The sequence below is a fragment of the Choloepus didactylus genome, chromosome 2, assembly GCF_015220235.1.
Source record: "Choloepus didactylus isolate mChoDid1 chromosome 2, mChoDid1.pri, whole genome shotgun sequence".
NCBI classification, from domain to species: Eukaryota; Metazoa; Chordata; class Mammalia; order Pilosa; family Megalonychidae; genus Choloepus; species Choloepus didactylus.
In genome coordinates, this window is record NC_051308.1 from 113,332,664 (window position 1) to 113,347,517 (window position 14,854).

The window sequence follows — 14,854 nt, forward strand, 5'->3', positions numbered from 1 at the left end:
CTGATACATTCATTTTAACTAACCTCTTAAGGAAATGTAGCTTTTCCTTCAGTAGTAGGTATATGAAAGTAGTCTATGAAAGTGTAACTTTTTTTGCCAAGAGAATTTTTCGATTCTTTGGATATTACCTTACAGTAGTTGTAGACATTTTGATGTGAGTCTTGTCTTGATATTTGAGTTTGACAACCAGAAAAGCTGAGAGTGCTTCAGCTTGGCCATAGAGAGGAGGCATATTGGGCTCACTGTCTGCTCCCTGTTAGGCAATTGGTGAATTTAGTCATATGTGAACCGAACAATTAGGTGTTCTATCCCATCTGGGCATGCCAGGTTTTGACTAATCCAGACCCTTTAAAGCTGTATTTGCTGCACTTTCTCTATTAACTAGGCTGTGAGCCTTAAACTCAATCTCTCTACTCTAAATCATCCTGGGAAAATCCTGCTGGAAACCCAAAGGTTCACATTACTAAAGGTGTTAACAAAAAGAATCTGTTTTTGCAAGGGTAAGAACAATCTCAGAATTTCCAGAGACTATGTACACAAAGACACCAATACAATCCTTTTTCCTGAGGCTGGGATTTTCCAGCTGCCCATTCCTAGAATGCTGATTTCAATGCACTACAGCCAAGGATCACAAGGGGCACAGGTCTCATTAAAGAAATTGGTTTTATTACTCCAAATACGGAGGAAGAACACAGGTGATGGTGTTAGTAAAAGGGTATTAGGAAGAACCTATTACGGGATTTGGTCATTGGTTGGGTTATTCGGGAGAGACTTTAAAGAAGGGGGTGGGGAGGTAATAGTTGTTCCAGATCAGATGCTTTCAGAACACAGGGGCAATTCTATGATGGGGATGTGAAGCAGTAGTCATTTACTTATCAAGAGAGGATGTTCAGTGATTTCTTAACTTGTTTTTAACACTGTCTAGAGAAATTGATAAGTGGCCTTGTTTTTCTCATTTTTATCATGATTTTGGAGTAATGTGGTCTGAGGTTTGTATTCTGTTAAGATTATGTCCAATATTAAAACAGAGTTGTCTGCCGTGACTGTCAGATCACTTCCAGACATCAGAAGCTGCTTTCTTTTAATTCTTTCTCATCGGAAATTTCTTGAATAGAGAAGAAGAGTGGACTATGGTGAAGCTGCAGGCTCTGTGTAGCAAGCCATACTGAGCAATGGTTTGATTTTCACCAAGTTTCTTGAATTTTCAGTGGCTCAATTCTTCATTAGAAAATGGTCCAAATAGGAATCCTTCTGACATGGGTTATCCTAAGTTGTGAATGACATGCAGGTATATTTTGAAGCCCTGTGCCTTGTACATGGTAAATGCTCAGTATACATCAGCTCCTGTCAGTTGATCACCATCAACATTTTCATCATCTCTTCTGTGTCTTTAAACAACCGTATATCCTTTCATGGGATGGACAGATTATTATATAAGTAAACATTTCTCAATGGGTGGACATGAAATTGGTTCCAATGTTTATTGTTGCAGATATTCTGCAGAGTTTATCTGTGCTCAAACCATGTATTCTATAGTCTAAATTTTTTAATTAAAACCGCAGTTGGAGCTCGGTTAAGCTACATTTCCTTGCTCCTGGCAGGGACTGCTTCTTTTTCCCACAGGCTGCTGTGCCAATGGAGGAGAGGTGCCCACTGTGCAGTTTGGGGAGCTTTATTTACAGTTCTTTGCTGCAATCTCAGTGGTTCCATTCATTCCAGTCTGGTGTACAATGGGTGTTCCAACACAGATGCCCCTCCAACAGTTGTTCCAGACTATTTTCTAGTTATTCCTGGCTATTTACTAGTTGCTGTAGGGGACAACTAAATTCCACATCTCCCTATGTCACCATCTTGCCCTGCCTCTGAAGAAGGTTTTAATAAATTCCCCAGGAGAAGCTGGCTGACTAAAGTAGAGATAGAAATTCTTTCTTTCTGCTGAAATCATCACTTCTTTTAAGGCCCTCAACTGATGAGACTTCTCCATTTCTGAAAGCAATCACCATTGTTAATTGTAGATGTAATCAGCCTAGATGCAATCAACCAATGAATTAAATCCATAAAATACATTCACAGTAACAATCAGGTCAGTGCTTGCTTTACCAAACAACTGGACACCATCACCTAACCAAGTTGATACAGGAATTGAACCATCACAGTAGGGATAGCAAGGACTTGATTTTTGGTGAGGGGTAGAGAAGAGGAGAAGGAGGAGTGAGGAGTCTGATCCCCTCTTTGGCTTAGGTGAAGGCACACATGGTTTCATTACCTAAGGAGAAAACATGGTGAATGTTTCTGGGGTTGGGGTGGGGAGTAAGAGATGTTGAGTGCCATTCAGATCTATTGCATTTGGAGGCCTGTGGACACCTTAATAGGCATGTCCCTGACATTTCCTCATGACTGTTGTAAAATAGCTTTGTGTGTGCTTGAGACAGCCTGCCTGAGATGATGTGGTTAAATAGCTAAAGATAAGTGATTGGAAGAGTTAGACACAGAGCTTGTCCCAGGAAGGAGACAGCCCCAAGTCCTGATGTGACTAATGGCAGTGAAGGCTATGGAACTGGGGATCCAGAGTAAAGGAGGAAATAATGACAGCATTGACCTTGGAGCTGTTTTTCTCTAGACTAGTCAGCATTTTTTACCTCCACAATTCCAGCTGCCTTACCTTTAGTTCCTTTAGTGCCTCTGTCACTTTCCCTAGTCTTGTGGGGTGTCTCCTCTCCCTACCTTGCCCAATTCTGCTTCCATTGCTCTTCTAAGTTCTTCCTCAGCCAAGTAGGCAGTCTGTAAGACTCTTGGGGTCTATTAGAATACTTTGCAGGGAGAAATCCCAGGCAGGAGGGCCTGGATATGTCCCCAGGGAAAGGACAAGAACTCAGATGAGAGCCTCCAAACCCCTAGTGCTTTCCCAGTTCCCTCTCCCCGCTGCCAAGATGAGTCAGGGGATAAAAAATGTAGGGCTGAGGTTGGTATGGGCTAACTTTGGTAAATTTTTGTGTAGTATAAGGCACTGCTGAACTACGTAGTCTCAGCATAGATCCTCTTTCCCTCAACCAGAATAATTTATCCCCTTTTCATGACTGGCAGGTGTTGCTGTCAGTCACATGAATGAAGTTTCTTTTGCTTTGGTATTGTTTCTTTTTCAGCAGCTGCTGAATGTGTTAAGTCATTTTTGGAGAATAAAAGATGGCTCAGGATGTCTGTCCCTTGGGAATTGACCTAGAGTCTCTTGGAATCATTGACCTACACATGGTTGTTACACGGTGAGAGGCAGAGGAGAAGAAGAAAACGAGAACACATGATTCCAGGAATTACAGGATTTATTATACATTATTGTATACATTCACAGATTCAGCCATAGCACTAAAATGAAGTTAGAGTGACTATAGGAACAGTGGCTCAGGCAGCGGCTCTGCTTCCCTAAGGTTAGTATTGGGCTCACTGTGGTGGGATCAAGGCAATAATGCCCCTTTCCCACCTCCACCAAGAGATAAAGAAACATGCAGAGGGATGGGGTCTGGAAGGTTCACAGATGGGGTGGGCCGCCCAGGCTGGGGAGCTGAGGTAAGCAGGGGCGGTGGCTCTCTCTTCACTTGTGTGGGATGGCCTGAGAGGCTCTGGGACTCTGGGGGTGCTTACTTGTGAACTTCCTGCTTTTGCTGCTCTGCAGGGGGCATGACCTCCCCCTTTGGTTCCTTGACTGGCTGGGTCTCTTGGACCTGGCTAGGAACTGAGACAAACACAAGCTCCTCCCGATGCTCCTCCTGCTGTGTTGATGACTCCAGCTGCTTCTCCTGGTGCTCCAGGTGCTCAGGCAGAGGCTCTTGTTCCTTTTCCAGTTGCTCTTCTCTCTTTGCTAGCTTATGATCCAGTTGCTGGTCCAATGGGTTCTTCTGTTCCAGCTGCTCCTTCAGCTGCTGCTCCTTTTCTGCTTTCTTGTGCTGCAGCTGCTGCTCCAGGTTTTCTGCTTCCTGATGTTCTTGTTGCTGCTTCTGTTCCTGCCCCTGTGGCTCCTGTTGCTGCTGTTCCTGCTTGTGTGGCTCCTGGTGTAGCTGTTCCACATGCTGTTCCTGCTTGTGTGCCTCCTGTTGTGGCTGTTCTGCATGCTGTTCCTCCTTGTGTGGCTCCTGTTGTTGCTGCTGTTCCACATGCTGTTCCTGCCCCTGTGTCTCCTGTTGCTGCTGCTGCTTCTGTTCCTGCGCCTGTGGCTCCTGTTGCTGCTGCTGCTGCTTCTGTTCCTGCCCCTGTGGCTCCTGTTGTGGCTGTTCCACATGCTGTTCCTGCTTGTGTGGCTCCTGTTGTGGCTGTTCCACATGCTGTTCCTGCCCCCATGGCTCCTGTTGTAGCTGTTCCACATGCTGTTCCTGTCCCCGTGGCTCCTCTGGTAGCTGTTCCACATGCTGTTCCTGTCCCTGTGGCTCCTGTTGTGGCTGTTCCTGCTTGCGGAGCTCTGGTTGCTGTGGCTGCTGTTCAAGATGCTCCTGTGGCTCCTGCTGCTGCTCCTTCTGTGACTGCACCGATTCTTGCTCGGGCACTCCCTTCACAGGAACTGTGTGTTTCTCCCCGTACCCCATGGGGATCTCTGCTGGCATGAGGACCTCCACTGGGGGCTCGGAAGGCACCTCCTGGCCTGGGGCAGGCAGGGGAGTTGGCTGCTTCGTTTGCTCCTGCTGGGGATCAGCAGGTGGAGAAACAGTCTCGAGAGCAGTGGAGAGAGTCACTGGCAGTGTGTGCTGCTGGGACATCTTGAAAGCTGCTTTAGGTCAATCTGAAAAACAGGAGGGGTCAGAGGGGTTTAGTGAAGACAAAGGGAATAGATAAAGATCCCCCAGAACCTGCAGCAGTCTCTGGTTTCTCAGCATTCCCTCTCTCAACTTGGATGGAGCACTTCTTCATTCCCCAGAAGCAGCAGAAGTGAAGACTGAGGATGGAGAGAGACAGGGAAAGTCTCTCAGAGGAGCCTCTTGTCCTCAAGCAAGAGCCAACAAAGAGATCTGTCTCCAGAGCTGTCCTGCAGGGGTGGGCTAGGTACCACTTAACTTTCTGCCCCTGTCCCCAACTCTTGTTTCAGTTATCTCCTACCTCCACTACCCAAGGAGGAGAGAGGAATTACAAGATTATGTCACAGCAAAAAGTGAGGTACTAGGGAAAGAAAGGTCTCCTGGAAGGCCCCGGAGGCCTGGAGAACCAATAGCCTATGCTGAAAAGCATCTGTGAGGTCCTGCAAGAGCCTGGACCAGGAGATGCATGACATATTCTAGGCTGAACTCCCCCACCAAATTGCTGTGTGTTTCTAGGCAAGTCACTTAGCCCCTCTGGGCATCAGATTTCTTCTCTGTAAAATTAGCAGATTGGCCTAATTAACTCCAGAGCTTCTTTTTCTCCTGAATTTCTGAGCTTTGGCTCCCAGTTCCTGGGTAGGGTGTGATGGGAACTGGCAAATTGCTGACTGTTGGGAGGTGGTGCTTTCAAATCTCGTGCTTCTAAGTTGGGTTTTCCACTCTCTGCTGTGCCTGGGCTTCTACAAATAGAAAATTTCCCCCTTTCTACAGTTCCTTTCTGCAGCGTAGCCAAGGATTACAAGTGTTGCCCTGAAACCTCCTGCCTTAAAGAAAGCCAAAACATATTCAGCACAAGTCAAACAAGTTTTAAAAAATAAATGAACTCTTACTCCCACTACCACACAAAATAAAATCCAAGAAAAGATGGAAGGCGAGGGAATTATTTTCTGCACCCTGGGATATTTCCCTCAGCACGGTGACCTGAGCCGTCCTAGAAGAAAAGACAGTCCAGGTGAATCCAGCCAGAGCACAGCCCCCTGGCCCAGCCAGGCTGGCCACCGTCGGCCACCCATCCCAAGCTGATTCTCCCAGCTGATACTCACCAGACTCACGGCAGGGAACGAGTGACAGGCTTCTCCCGGAGTGCTGAGCTGAGCAGGGGCCAGGCGTGCTTTATACGGTTCTCTAGCCTGCCCTCCTTCCCAGCTTGAAGGGGATGGACTGGTTTTACCACTAAAGTTGGTCAATTTCCTCCAGCCCCTTCCTGACTCATCACTGGCACCGTAACCAGCAAATCCCTCAGGGCCCCTTTCCACGGGACACGCAGCTGCTGACAGGCCAGAGGTTCCAGGGGACCTGCCACGCCCTCGATGCTCACCCGCCCTGGGTGCCGGGGAGCACTCGGGAACCTCGTCCCTTTTCCTATTGTTTGTGACCCCAGCCAAACTTGTCCTCTTTAATCTCAACTTCTTCATCTGTAAAATAGGTTTAGACTCATTATTAGGCTGTGGAATTCATTCCCAAAGGCATGGTATGGGAAGTTCCCTGTCTTTCTGGGATGTCCAGAGTATGTGGTGACAAGAAGGGAAGAGTCACTTCTCATGAAAGGATGGGGGTTGCTGGAGGATCCTCTTGGCCACAAGCCCACAAGCCTGTCCTCTCTTGGGATGTTTCTATAAATCCATTCTGAGTGGAAATACACTCTGTACTCTTGGCAGGGGCAGGCTGCCTTTAGGTCAGGAAGAGGCCTCTGAGGTCTCCTGTTATGTGCCAGGAGTTGCTCAGTCCCCTTGTCCGAGGTTATAGTTACAGAAGATCTCACAAGAGTGCCAAGCTTATAAAGCTACCGGAGCATGGACCCCTCTAAGCATTTAAGATAAAAAATATATATAAAACAGTAAGCATTGATTTTTATGATGATAAAATAACACTTTCTGTACATTTTTTTGGAGATGCATGAAAGCATAAAGATCAAAACCAAATCAACCACTTGCCTTCTCTAAATCATTCTCTAATCTTGCTTAAACGATCTTCCAGGAGTGGGACTGGAGCATGTCCCTCTCCTACTCCACTGGCATCCCAGCAAACCTGGAATAAAATCCATGGCTTAAAAGGCCTGGGAGGACCTGGCTTCTGCCTTCCTCTCGGGCCTCAACCCCTGCCGATTTTTCCCTGGCGGCTGGGCTCCCACTCACTGAGCGTCCTCAATTCATAGGTCTAGAGCAGAGCTTTTCCACCCTGGGGCTGGGTGCCTGCTCTCTGTCTGCTGACAGGCTCGCCCCCAGTCTCTGGCTCCTTTGTGTCCTTCAGTTGGCACATAAGTGTCATTTCCTCAGAGAGTCTTCCCTGACAACCCTCTCTAAAGGATTCTGTTTCATTTCATTCCACTTATAGGAGAGTTATTTTATTTGCATTTGTTTACTTGTTTATTGTCTGTATCTCCCATTGGAAGATAAGCTCCACAAGGGTGAAGGTTTTGGCTTGGTGTGTTTCCCACTGAATCTCCAGAACCTGTCACAACCACTGCATATGATAAGTGCTCTAAGAATATTAGTGAAGAAATTAATGAATTAATGAGTTCATCTTACTACCTGGAGATAACTACCACTGAACATTTTTTGCTGTTAGTGTATCTTTATATGTGTGTCCATGCACTTGTGTATATGAGTGTATACAAGCAAAATTGAAATTGTGCCTTGCTTTTTTTTAGTGGTTGGTTGATAACTTATTTAATGAACATTTATTTAAACCCTATTCCCTTGTCTTTATAACCTATGCAAAAAAAAAAAAAAAAAAAAAAAAAAAGAAAAATTAGAATAATATGAGGACAAATACTCATTTCTGGGGCTAATTTTGAGAAGCATTCCAAAGCTCTGTAGCTTTCCAGGCAGGTCCCCTCCCTCCTAGGCCCAAAAAGATCTCTTTACAGTTCTTTGTTTGCCATGCTCTTCAGTCCTCAGTCTGGAAAGACAAATGGAGGTCTCAGGGGGTTTGCCCGGCCTCCAGAGTGCTACCCTCTTCTCACACTCTCTCAGGGAATCTACACTGCTTCCCCTCATCAACCAAAGGACTGTGCTTTTTCTGGGGCAGGGAAGGCTCTCCCTTATCTCCTCTACCACTAATCCCTGCCATGGAGAAGGCACCAAGCATCTACACAAGGTGCCCTAGATCTCAGTGGCTGACCTCACCTGGGAGGAATCCGCCTCTCCCCTAGCCCTGTGACAGTCAGTCCTGAGGAGCAGGCTGGGCTCCAGGAAGTCATACTGGTCATATGGGTTTCCAGGGGTTCAATCTCTGCCAGATTGGCCTGCTGCCCTCTGATTCACAGCATAATGAGAGCTTTGTGGGGAAGACAATGTATGTCAACCTTTGACCACTGGGCAAAGCCAGGGTGTGGAAAGAGGGTGGAAGGCAGAGCTGAGAGAGGCTTGTCTTCAACAAGGGTTGAAGAAGTCCCAAACTTCTAGGGACTCAGAAGCCCCATACTCTGCCCAGGGCTCGCCCCATATCGGGACAGGCGTACATTTGTATGGGGAGGTTCTTCTCAGTCTCTGTGTGAATGACCTCATAGGCTCAGGGTCCACATGATGAGTCTGTGTAACTGTCCAGCCCCCACCCAAGGCAAGGAGGATGAGCTCATATCCCATGACACACGCAGAGGACTTGATCCCAGCTCTACCTCAGCCAAAGAAAGATCTGGTTATTTCTCTTCCAGAGGCAAAACTGGTTGGTTTCTCTTTCTCTTCCAAGTGAGACAATCTGGTTGAACTGTTGCCTAGTTGCGGAGGGAGACGGGATTGGTCATATCAATTCATCGCCCTGGTGGGAGGGATGAGGACAGCTCTCACAAGTTGCCAGGATGGATGATGGCAAGTCACCCAGGAGGTGACTTGGCGAGGAGATTGCACATCCCTCCTGTCCAACCATGCTTGGTTTGCTTCCAAGCATGGCAATGCTCCCATGCTCTGAGGCCACTAGCCTCCGCTCCCTCCCCATAGGCCTCCTCATTCCCTCAGTGGTCTCTCCCCTACATTGTACATGTTCTGAACTCCAGGGCCCTCAATCTGCAACCTGCTCTGGGCTTTGCCCCATATGCCTCAGCCTCAAATTCTCATGGCTTCCTCCTCCACTGCCCATTGAACCTGACCCCTGTTCCTCATTTGACTTTTGTGGTCCATCTACTGCTCCAGAAGTGATGAGGCAAGGGAAAGAGAGGAGACAAGGAATGTTCAAGAGGGCTGATTCTACCTCCCTGGGTTCCTGGGCTGATCTGTTTGATCTGTCCTGTTTGCCTCTACTACATCTTTCTTACCTTCCCTGCCCTGGACTGTTGGATTGCAGACTCACTTTTAGTCTCTAAGACAGGACATCACTCTTGCATCTGATAGCTAGAGGCGGGGGGCAGTCATAATCTGCTCATGGTGGCAGAATAAGAAGCAAAGATTGAAAAGGCAATCTGTAGTGGGGCAAAGGAGATGTTCAGTCCCCACTTCCCCAGCTGGAGGGAATTTTCTACCTTCGGCTTACTTTGGAGAATCACATTCATTGCAGTCTATTCCCTGTCTGAGCAGAAGTCCTTAGACAATGTATGGGTATACCTGGGAAATGCCTTGAAATGTGCCTAGAGCCTAGAAGCTCCTTAACACAGCCTAGTCCCTCCACTGTGGTTTTATTCCTTCTTCTTCTAGATGGGGACTGGCACCCAAATGGAGGACATGAGTTGCTCAAGGGCTCCCAGTGAGTGTGTAATAGAGCTGGGCTGGGACACAAGTGTCCTGATCTCCAGTGCAGGGGGCTCTTTCTGTAGTGGGCTCTGACCCATTTTTCATACTACTACCCTGCTGACCACTTTCCAAAGCAGCTCCCTCCCTAAGTTGTAAAATTTCCCATTTGTCTTCTAACTGTAACCCACATGCTTTCTTTTACTAATATTATGCTTTGTAAACATCCCCTTACTGACCTCACTTGTATTCCCTTATCTTGTTAGGCAACCCTGAAGTCTGGTGCCCTTGCATGCAGCCCCCCGAAGTCTGACACCTTATTGATTAATGTAAGTCAGCCCCAAACTAAACACCCCGAACTCCTAAACGATCTTGCTGAACCAAGCCAATTCTAATTAAAGTTAGCCCACCCGGCATGCACAGTACCCAAAGAATGTAATCACTTCATGCATACTCAGCAATTAGACTATCTCTGACCTTGTCATCTAAAACAGCTCTGTTTTTTATCCTCAGCCTGCCTGCCTTTGCCTGAATGCTATAAAATACTGAAAATTTCTCCTGTTCAGGAAGACAGATTTGAGGAAACTGGCCTCCTGTCTTCACGAGGCTAGCCATTGCTAAATCAACTTTTTCTCTTCTCAAAATCCCAGAGTCTACTGATTGACTTTGTGCACATCGGGCAAGGACTCACTTTTAAGCCACAACCATTTGGCGCCCAATGTAGAGCCGGATCTCTAAGACCCCCGCCCGAGGACTCCGTATCTGCATGGAAACGATGCGTGTCTGCCGCTGACCCTGAGTGGCCATCTAGACTCCTTTGTCTAGTGGTTTGATGGATGAAACTCAACTCCATCCTCACTAATCTTGCTGATCCAGTGGTATTTCATTTTGGTGAGAGAAACAGCACTGGGAACAGGTGCCTCTTAGGTAACTTTTTATATGTGCCTACTCTTTTTCCAGAGTCTTATTGGCTTTGGGCTAAAGTCCCACTTTTTGGCTGTGGGCTAAAGTCCCACTTTAGTTTTTAGCTACTGGTTAAGACTGTGGGTTGGAGTCCACTTTAGTCAGGCCATTTGGTCATCGGGTACAGACCTGAGGTTTAGGAGATTTAGCCATGGAAGTAGCCACATTGTTCTTGGATTTGGTATTAAGTATTCTTATACCTGTTATCTTTGTACTTAATTCTTTTAATTCCACCTAGGCACTATGAATAGCAACTAAAAAGAGTTACAGCCCCCTTAAATGTATTTTAGACAACTAGCCAATGTTAAGTTATGAACCTATGAAAAGAAGAGAATGGTTCTATAGAGAAAAATACTATAATTGGACATACTACAAAAGAAAAGAAAAATGGGATGTGATACCATGGACACAATCTTTTGTGTCTTTATATCAGAATAAGAATTAGAAAGGAGTGCAAAATTATTGTTTAAACTAGTGAGTTTTGTATTTCTCTGCTTCAGTGTTTTGTATCTGAATTTCTATTTGTGTCTGTCTATTTAATGCATATTTTCCCACCTGTTTGGTAATATCAAATTAACAAATGAAACTCTTAAGAGAACTCTATTCAAATTGCTTAAAGATAAATAAGCATTTGTGTGTGTGTGTGTGTGTGTATTAGTACTCTACTCCTAGAGTCCCAGAAATGGAGGAAACTGAGCTTCTGGTGCTCTTTAAAATCATTCTGTCTTCTTCTTTGTCCTGGCTTAGCCTAATCCCCCTTTTGTAATGATAAGATTCCCCAAATCCTGCTGGAGAGTCAGTGAATCTTGCAAAGAATTCTATCTTGTCATTCAGACTCATGAGCCTAGATACTCAGAACTTGCCAATTAATTTACAGAACTGCTGATGAAAGTCATGAAGAAATCTGAATAAACAAAACTATTAAGGAAAAAATGGAGGAAAAAAAGAGATCCTCTTGAGCTTAAAACTACAGCTAAATAAGCCCTAATAAACCTTCTAGGCACCAACGTTCAAGGCACTAGTACTTGTGATTATATAAACAACCTAAACATTGGAAAAGAAAGTCCCTAAACCTTCCTGAAAAAGAGCAGCAACTCCAATGATCTTTGCCTGCTAAAAATGCAAAATGCCTTTCAATACACTGAATTCTAAGAATCTTATAATAGGAATGGAGTAAAATCTAAAATAAATATTTTAGATGCCTATTACTTATGTCTTCATAAATGAAAGTAATTCATTCAGGAAAAAAAATTCTCTCCAAGCTTTATATGAATTAAATTTGTATATATAGAGAGTAGCTAATTACAAAGGATTTAACAAAACTGTAGAGACAAAATGCCTTCATAGATTTCAAAATTTGTATAAAATTAAGTCATATACAATACATTGGTTTTTTTTAGGAGACAGCGTAATATCTATACGTGCCATTAATCCTTGTTAAAAGACTGTATATTACTGTTTTGAAAATGCATTGATTAAAGTATTTTAAGTATTTAGTATTATTCTGACAAGTTTGATTTTGAAAGTAATTGTATGTTGTAAGATGTTTGCTTGAAAATAGTTTTCAGAATCATTTTGGTAACTTAACTATGTAAGGTATAAAGGATGCGTTATTAAAAGAAAAAGAGATTTTGTCCTAAATGACTGGTTGTTACAGAATATGAAAGAAGAAAATTAGGATAAAACCTGAATAGATATAGAAAGTTGCAGAATGTTTGCAGAAAAAGAAATTTATTTCTTGTGGTCAAAGCTGGGTAAAATTTGATGGGTCTTACTATAAATTTTTTAAAGCTTTAATATCAAATAATATATTGATAAAAAACTAAAATTTAGTTTTCTCTCCATAGTAGCAATGTTTTCTGAGAATATTAGTCTGTTTTTATTAAGAAATTATAAAAGTCTTTTTGGTTAATAATATAAAAGGCAGAAAATCTGTGTTTTATCAGAATAACTTTTTTACTTTATGTTGACTTTATCATGTCCTTGGTTGTTTTAAAAAAATGAAGTCTTATCACTTTTAAAAGAACCAAGTATTTTCCTTAACTTTAGTTAAATAAGAAGCCAAATATTTTTTCACAATAACCCATTTTCCTGTTTAACACAATGTTCAAACCTGCCAACTTTTGACATTTGCTTTCTCAAAATCAAGTCCTAAAATATATCCTTTTATGTCAAACAGCTGCAAAGGATTTGTTTTTTCACTTTGTGAAAAATGAAGTGCTAAAACTAGTTAAGTTCATTTGATATAAGTTGCATAAGAAATGTTTGGAAAATGTTATAAAAATTTAAAAAAAAAGATTTTCTAACCTTATGTTAGTTAAATTTGTATGGGCATAATGTTCATATAAATATTTTTTTTTTAAATTATATAAAATTCCTAGAGACTTGACACTGTTCTCACTGTCCATGTTATGTCCTGATACTTTCATGCGTAATATTAGACAATAACATAGTGTTGCTAATCATAGTTTTTGTTATTTTAAAGAAGTTCTGTATCACAGAAACAACCAACTTTCCTTATCAGTTACATTATTTTACTCTAAGACGTCTCTGAAAGTGCTTTTAGTCAACAGCAGGTCAAACTTCCTCTTCAAAAACAATTAAAAAAACTTTAAATGAAAAGCAAAGTAAGTATATAAATTACTTTCTAACTGTTAACTAACATAACCCTAGTAAAAATGTGAAAAAACAGCAGGAAAAACTTCTGCTATAGTCTGCGATTAATAGTCTCAATGTTAATTACCAAATATCTTGTTTCTAAAAGTAGCTGCATTTGGAAAATGCTTCATGTTTCTGTCATAATAGAAATATGAAAAAGAAATGTCATCTTATAGTTCAGAAAGGTCCATGGGACACCAGGAAACTCAGTCCCAAATAAAGGAGGTACTTCTTGATTATAACTTGGATGAGAAATTATCCACCATTATCCCCGCCATTTCCATATGCAAAAAATCAAGTGGAAGAGAAACCCCCATCTGAGGCTGTGACTATAGCCAATCCCCTGCCTCCTCCTGCTCGGGAAGGGTGGGATCTTCCTCACATACCTGACTTGGTACTCAATTAGGCCAGGGCTCTGCTCCATCCCAAGCAGGGCAATACCCTTTAAAGCAGGTCGCCTTTGATACTGATGATCAAGGTAGCAAAAACTAAAAGGCAGACTAAGGATGCCCATGTCTCAACTTGTGGAGATTGCTTTTAAGGTCTTTAACAACCAGAACCAAGCCCAGGAAAAGCAGATGAAACATCAAGCTGCTTTGATAGGAGCAGCCATCAGTCAAGGAATAACCAGACCTAGATGAAACTGGAGAGTCACAGAGAAAATCAATGAAGGGTAAGACCCCCAGGGCCTCCAACAATGAAACCAAGACCCACTCATCCCCTAGGGCCCCAACAGCGTGCCTATTGCCAGGAAGAGAGACACTGACAGCTAGAGTGCCCAAGGCTCTTTAAGAAAAAGGAGACTCAGGTCTCTCTTACACCCAAGTTTCAACTTCCACAATTTATGGGGGACAACAGAAACCAAGAATGATGGAGCCCAGGGGGAGTTTCCAACATTAATAATTCTATTGCCACCACCCACCAGGAGCCCCAAGTATATATCTAAAAATGAGAAAGAAATTAATAAAGTTTTTAATAGACAGGGAGGCAACCTATTCCGTCTTAAATCATGAAAAAGAAAGTGTATCTTCTAGGTCAGTCCCTGTCATTAGAGTCTCTGTACTCAAAAAGAAAAGCCCTTTTTACAGCTGTTTAATTGCCAATTAGGAGAAAAGCATCTTCAGCACAGTTTTTTGTATATGCCAGAATGTCCCATCCCTCTGTTTAACCAAGACTTACTAACGAAACTAAATGCTCAAGTTATCTTCTTGTCTGAGGAAATAGATGCTAAAGTGCCTCCAGACCAAGCCTAGGCCTTCCAAGCAACCTTACTACATCCAGAAGACCTGCCTTCTCTGGTGCCAGAAGTGCTAACCAAGGTACATCTGGAGTAGAGCCAAAAGAACGCCAGAATTTCTCCAGTTTGGGGAGACAGATTTGAGGAAAGTGTCCTCCTGTCTTCTTTTTTTTTTTTTTCCCAGTGTTCTTTTCCACCTCAACCGCTCCCCCCCACTCTAACCACCATTCTTGCCACCTTTGTGCGTGCGCCAAGGAAGGCGCCAGGGACTGATCCAGGTGATGAATGCACAACCACGCAACGGCACCGCAAACAATCGAAAGTACAACTTGCCCCGCATGACTGCGCGGCATGCGAACACACCCCAACAAAATGACGATTAAAAAAAAAAAAAGAACGTCTGAGCTGAAAGGGATTGTGGGAAGATGGCAGCTCTGCACAGCCATACACATACCTGTACCTCCCTCCCCCCTCATACACACACTAAGTAATGGCTA

The 14,854-nt window shown here is 43.7% G+C and overlaps 1 protein-coding gene across 1 annotated transcript; it reads right to left on the reverse strand.

Annotated features, from left to right (window-relative positions):
* Nucleotides 1-3,632: 3,632 nt before the first annotated feature.
* On the reverse strand, nt 3,633-4,742 carry IVL (involucrin). The gene has a single exon (XM_037807737.1). It carries the CDS (start codon nt 4,740-4,742, stop codon nt 3,633-3,635), a length of 1,110 nt encoding a protein of 369 aa, XP_037663665.1.
* Nucleotides 4,743-14,854: the final 10,112 nt, after the last annotated feature.

Bases quoted from the DNA above. Each gene is read 5' to 3' on its own strand.
- IVL (XM_037807737.1), bottom strand. From the start codon at position 4,742: ATGTCCCAGCAGCACACACTGCCAGTGACTCTCTCCACTGCTCTCGAG.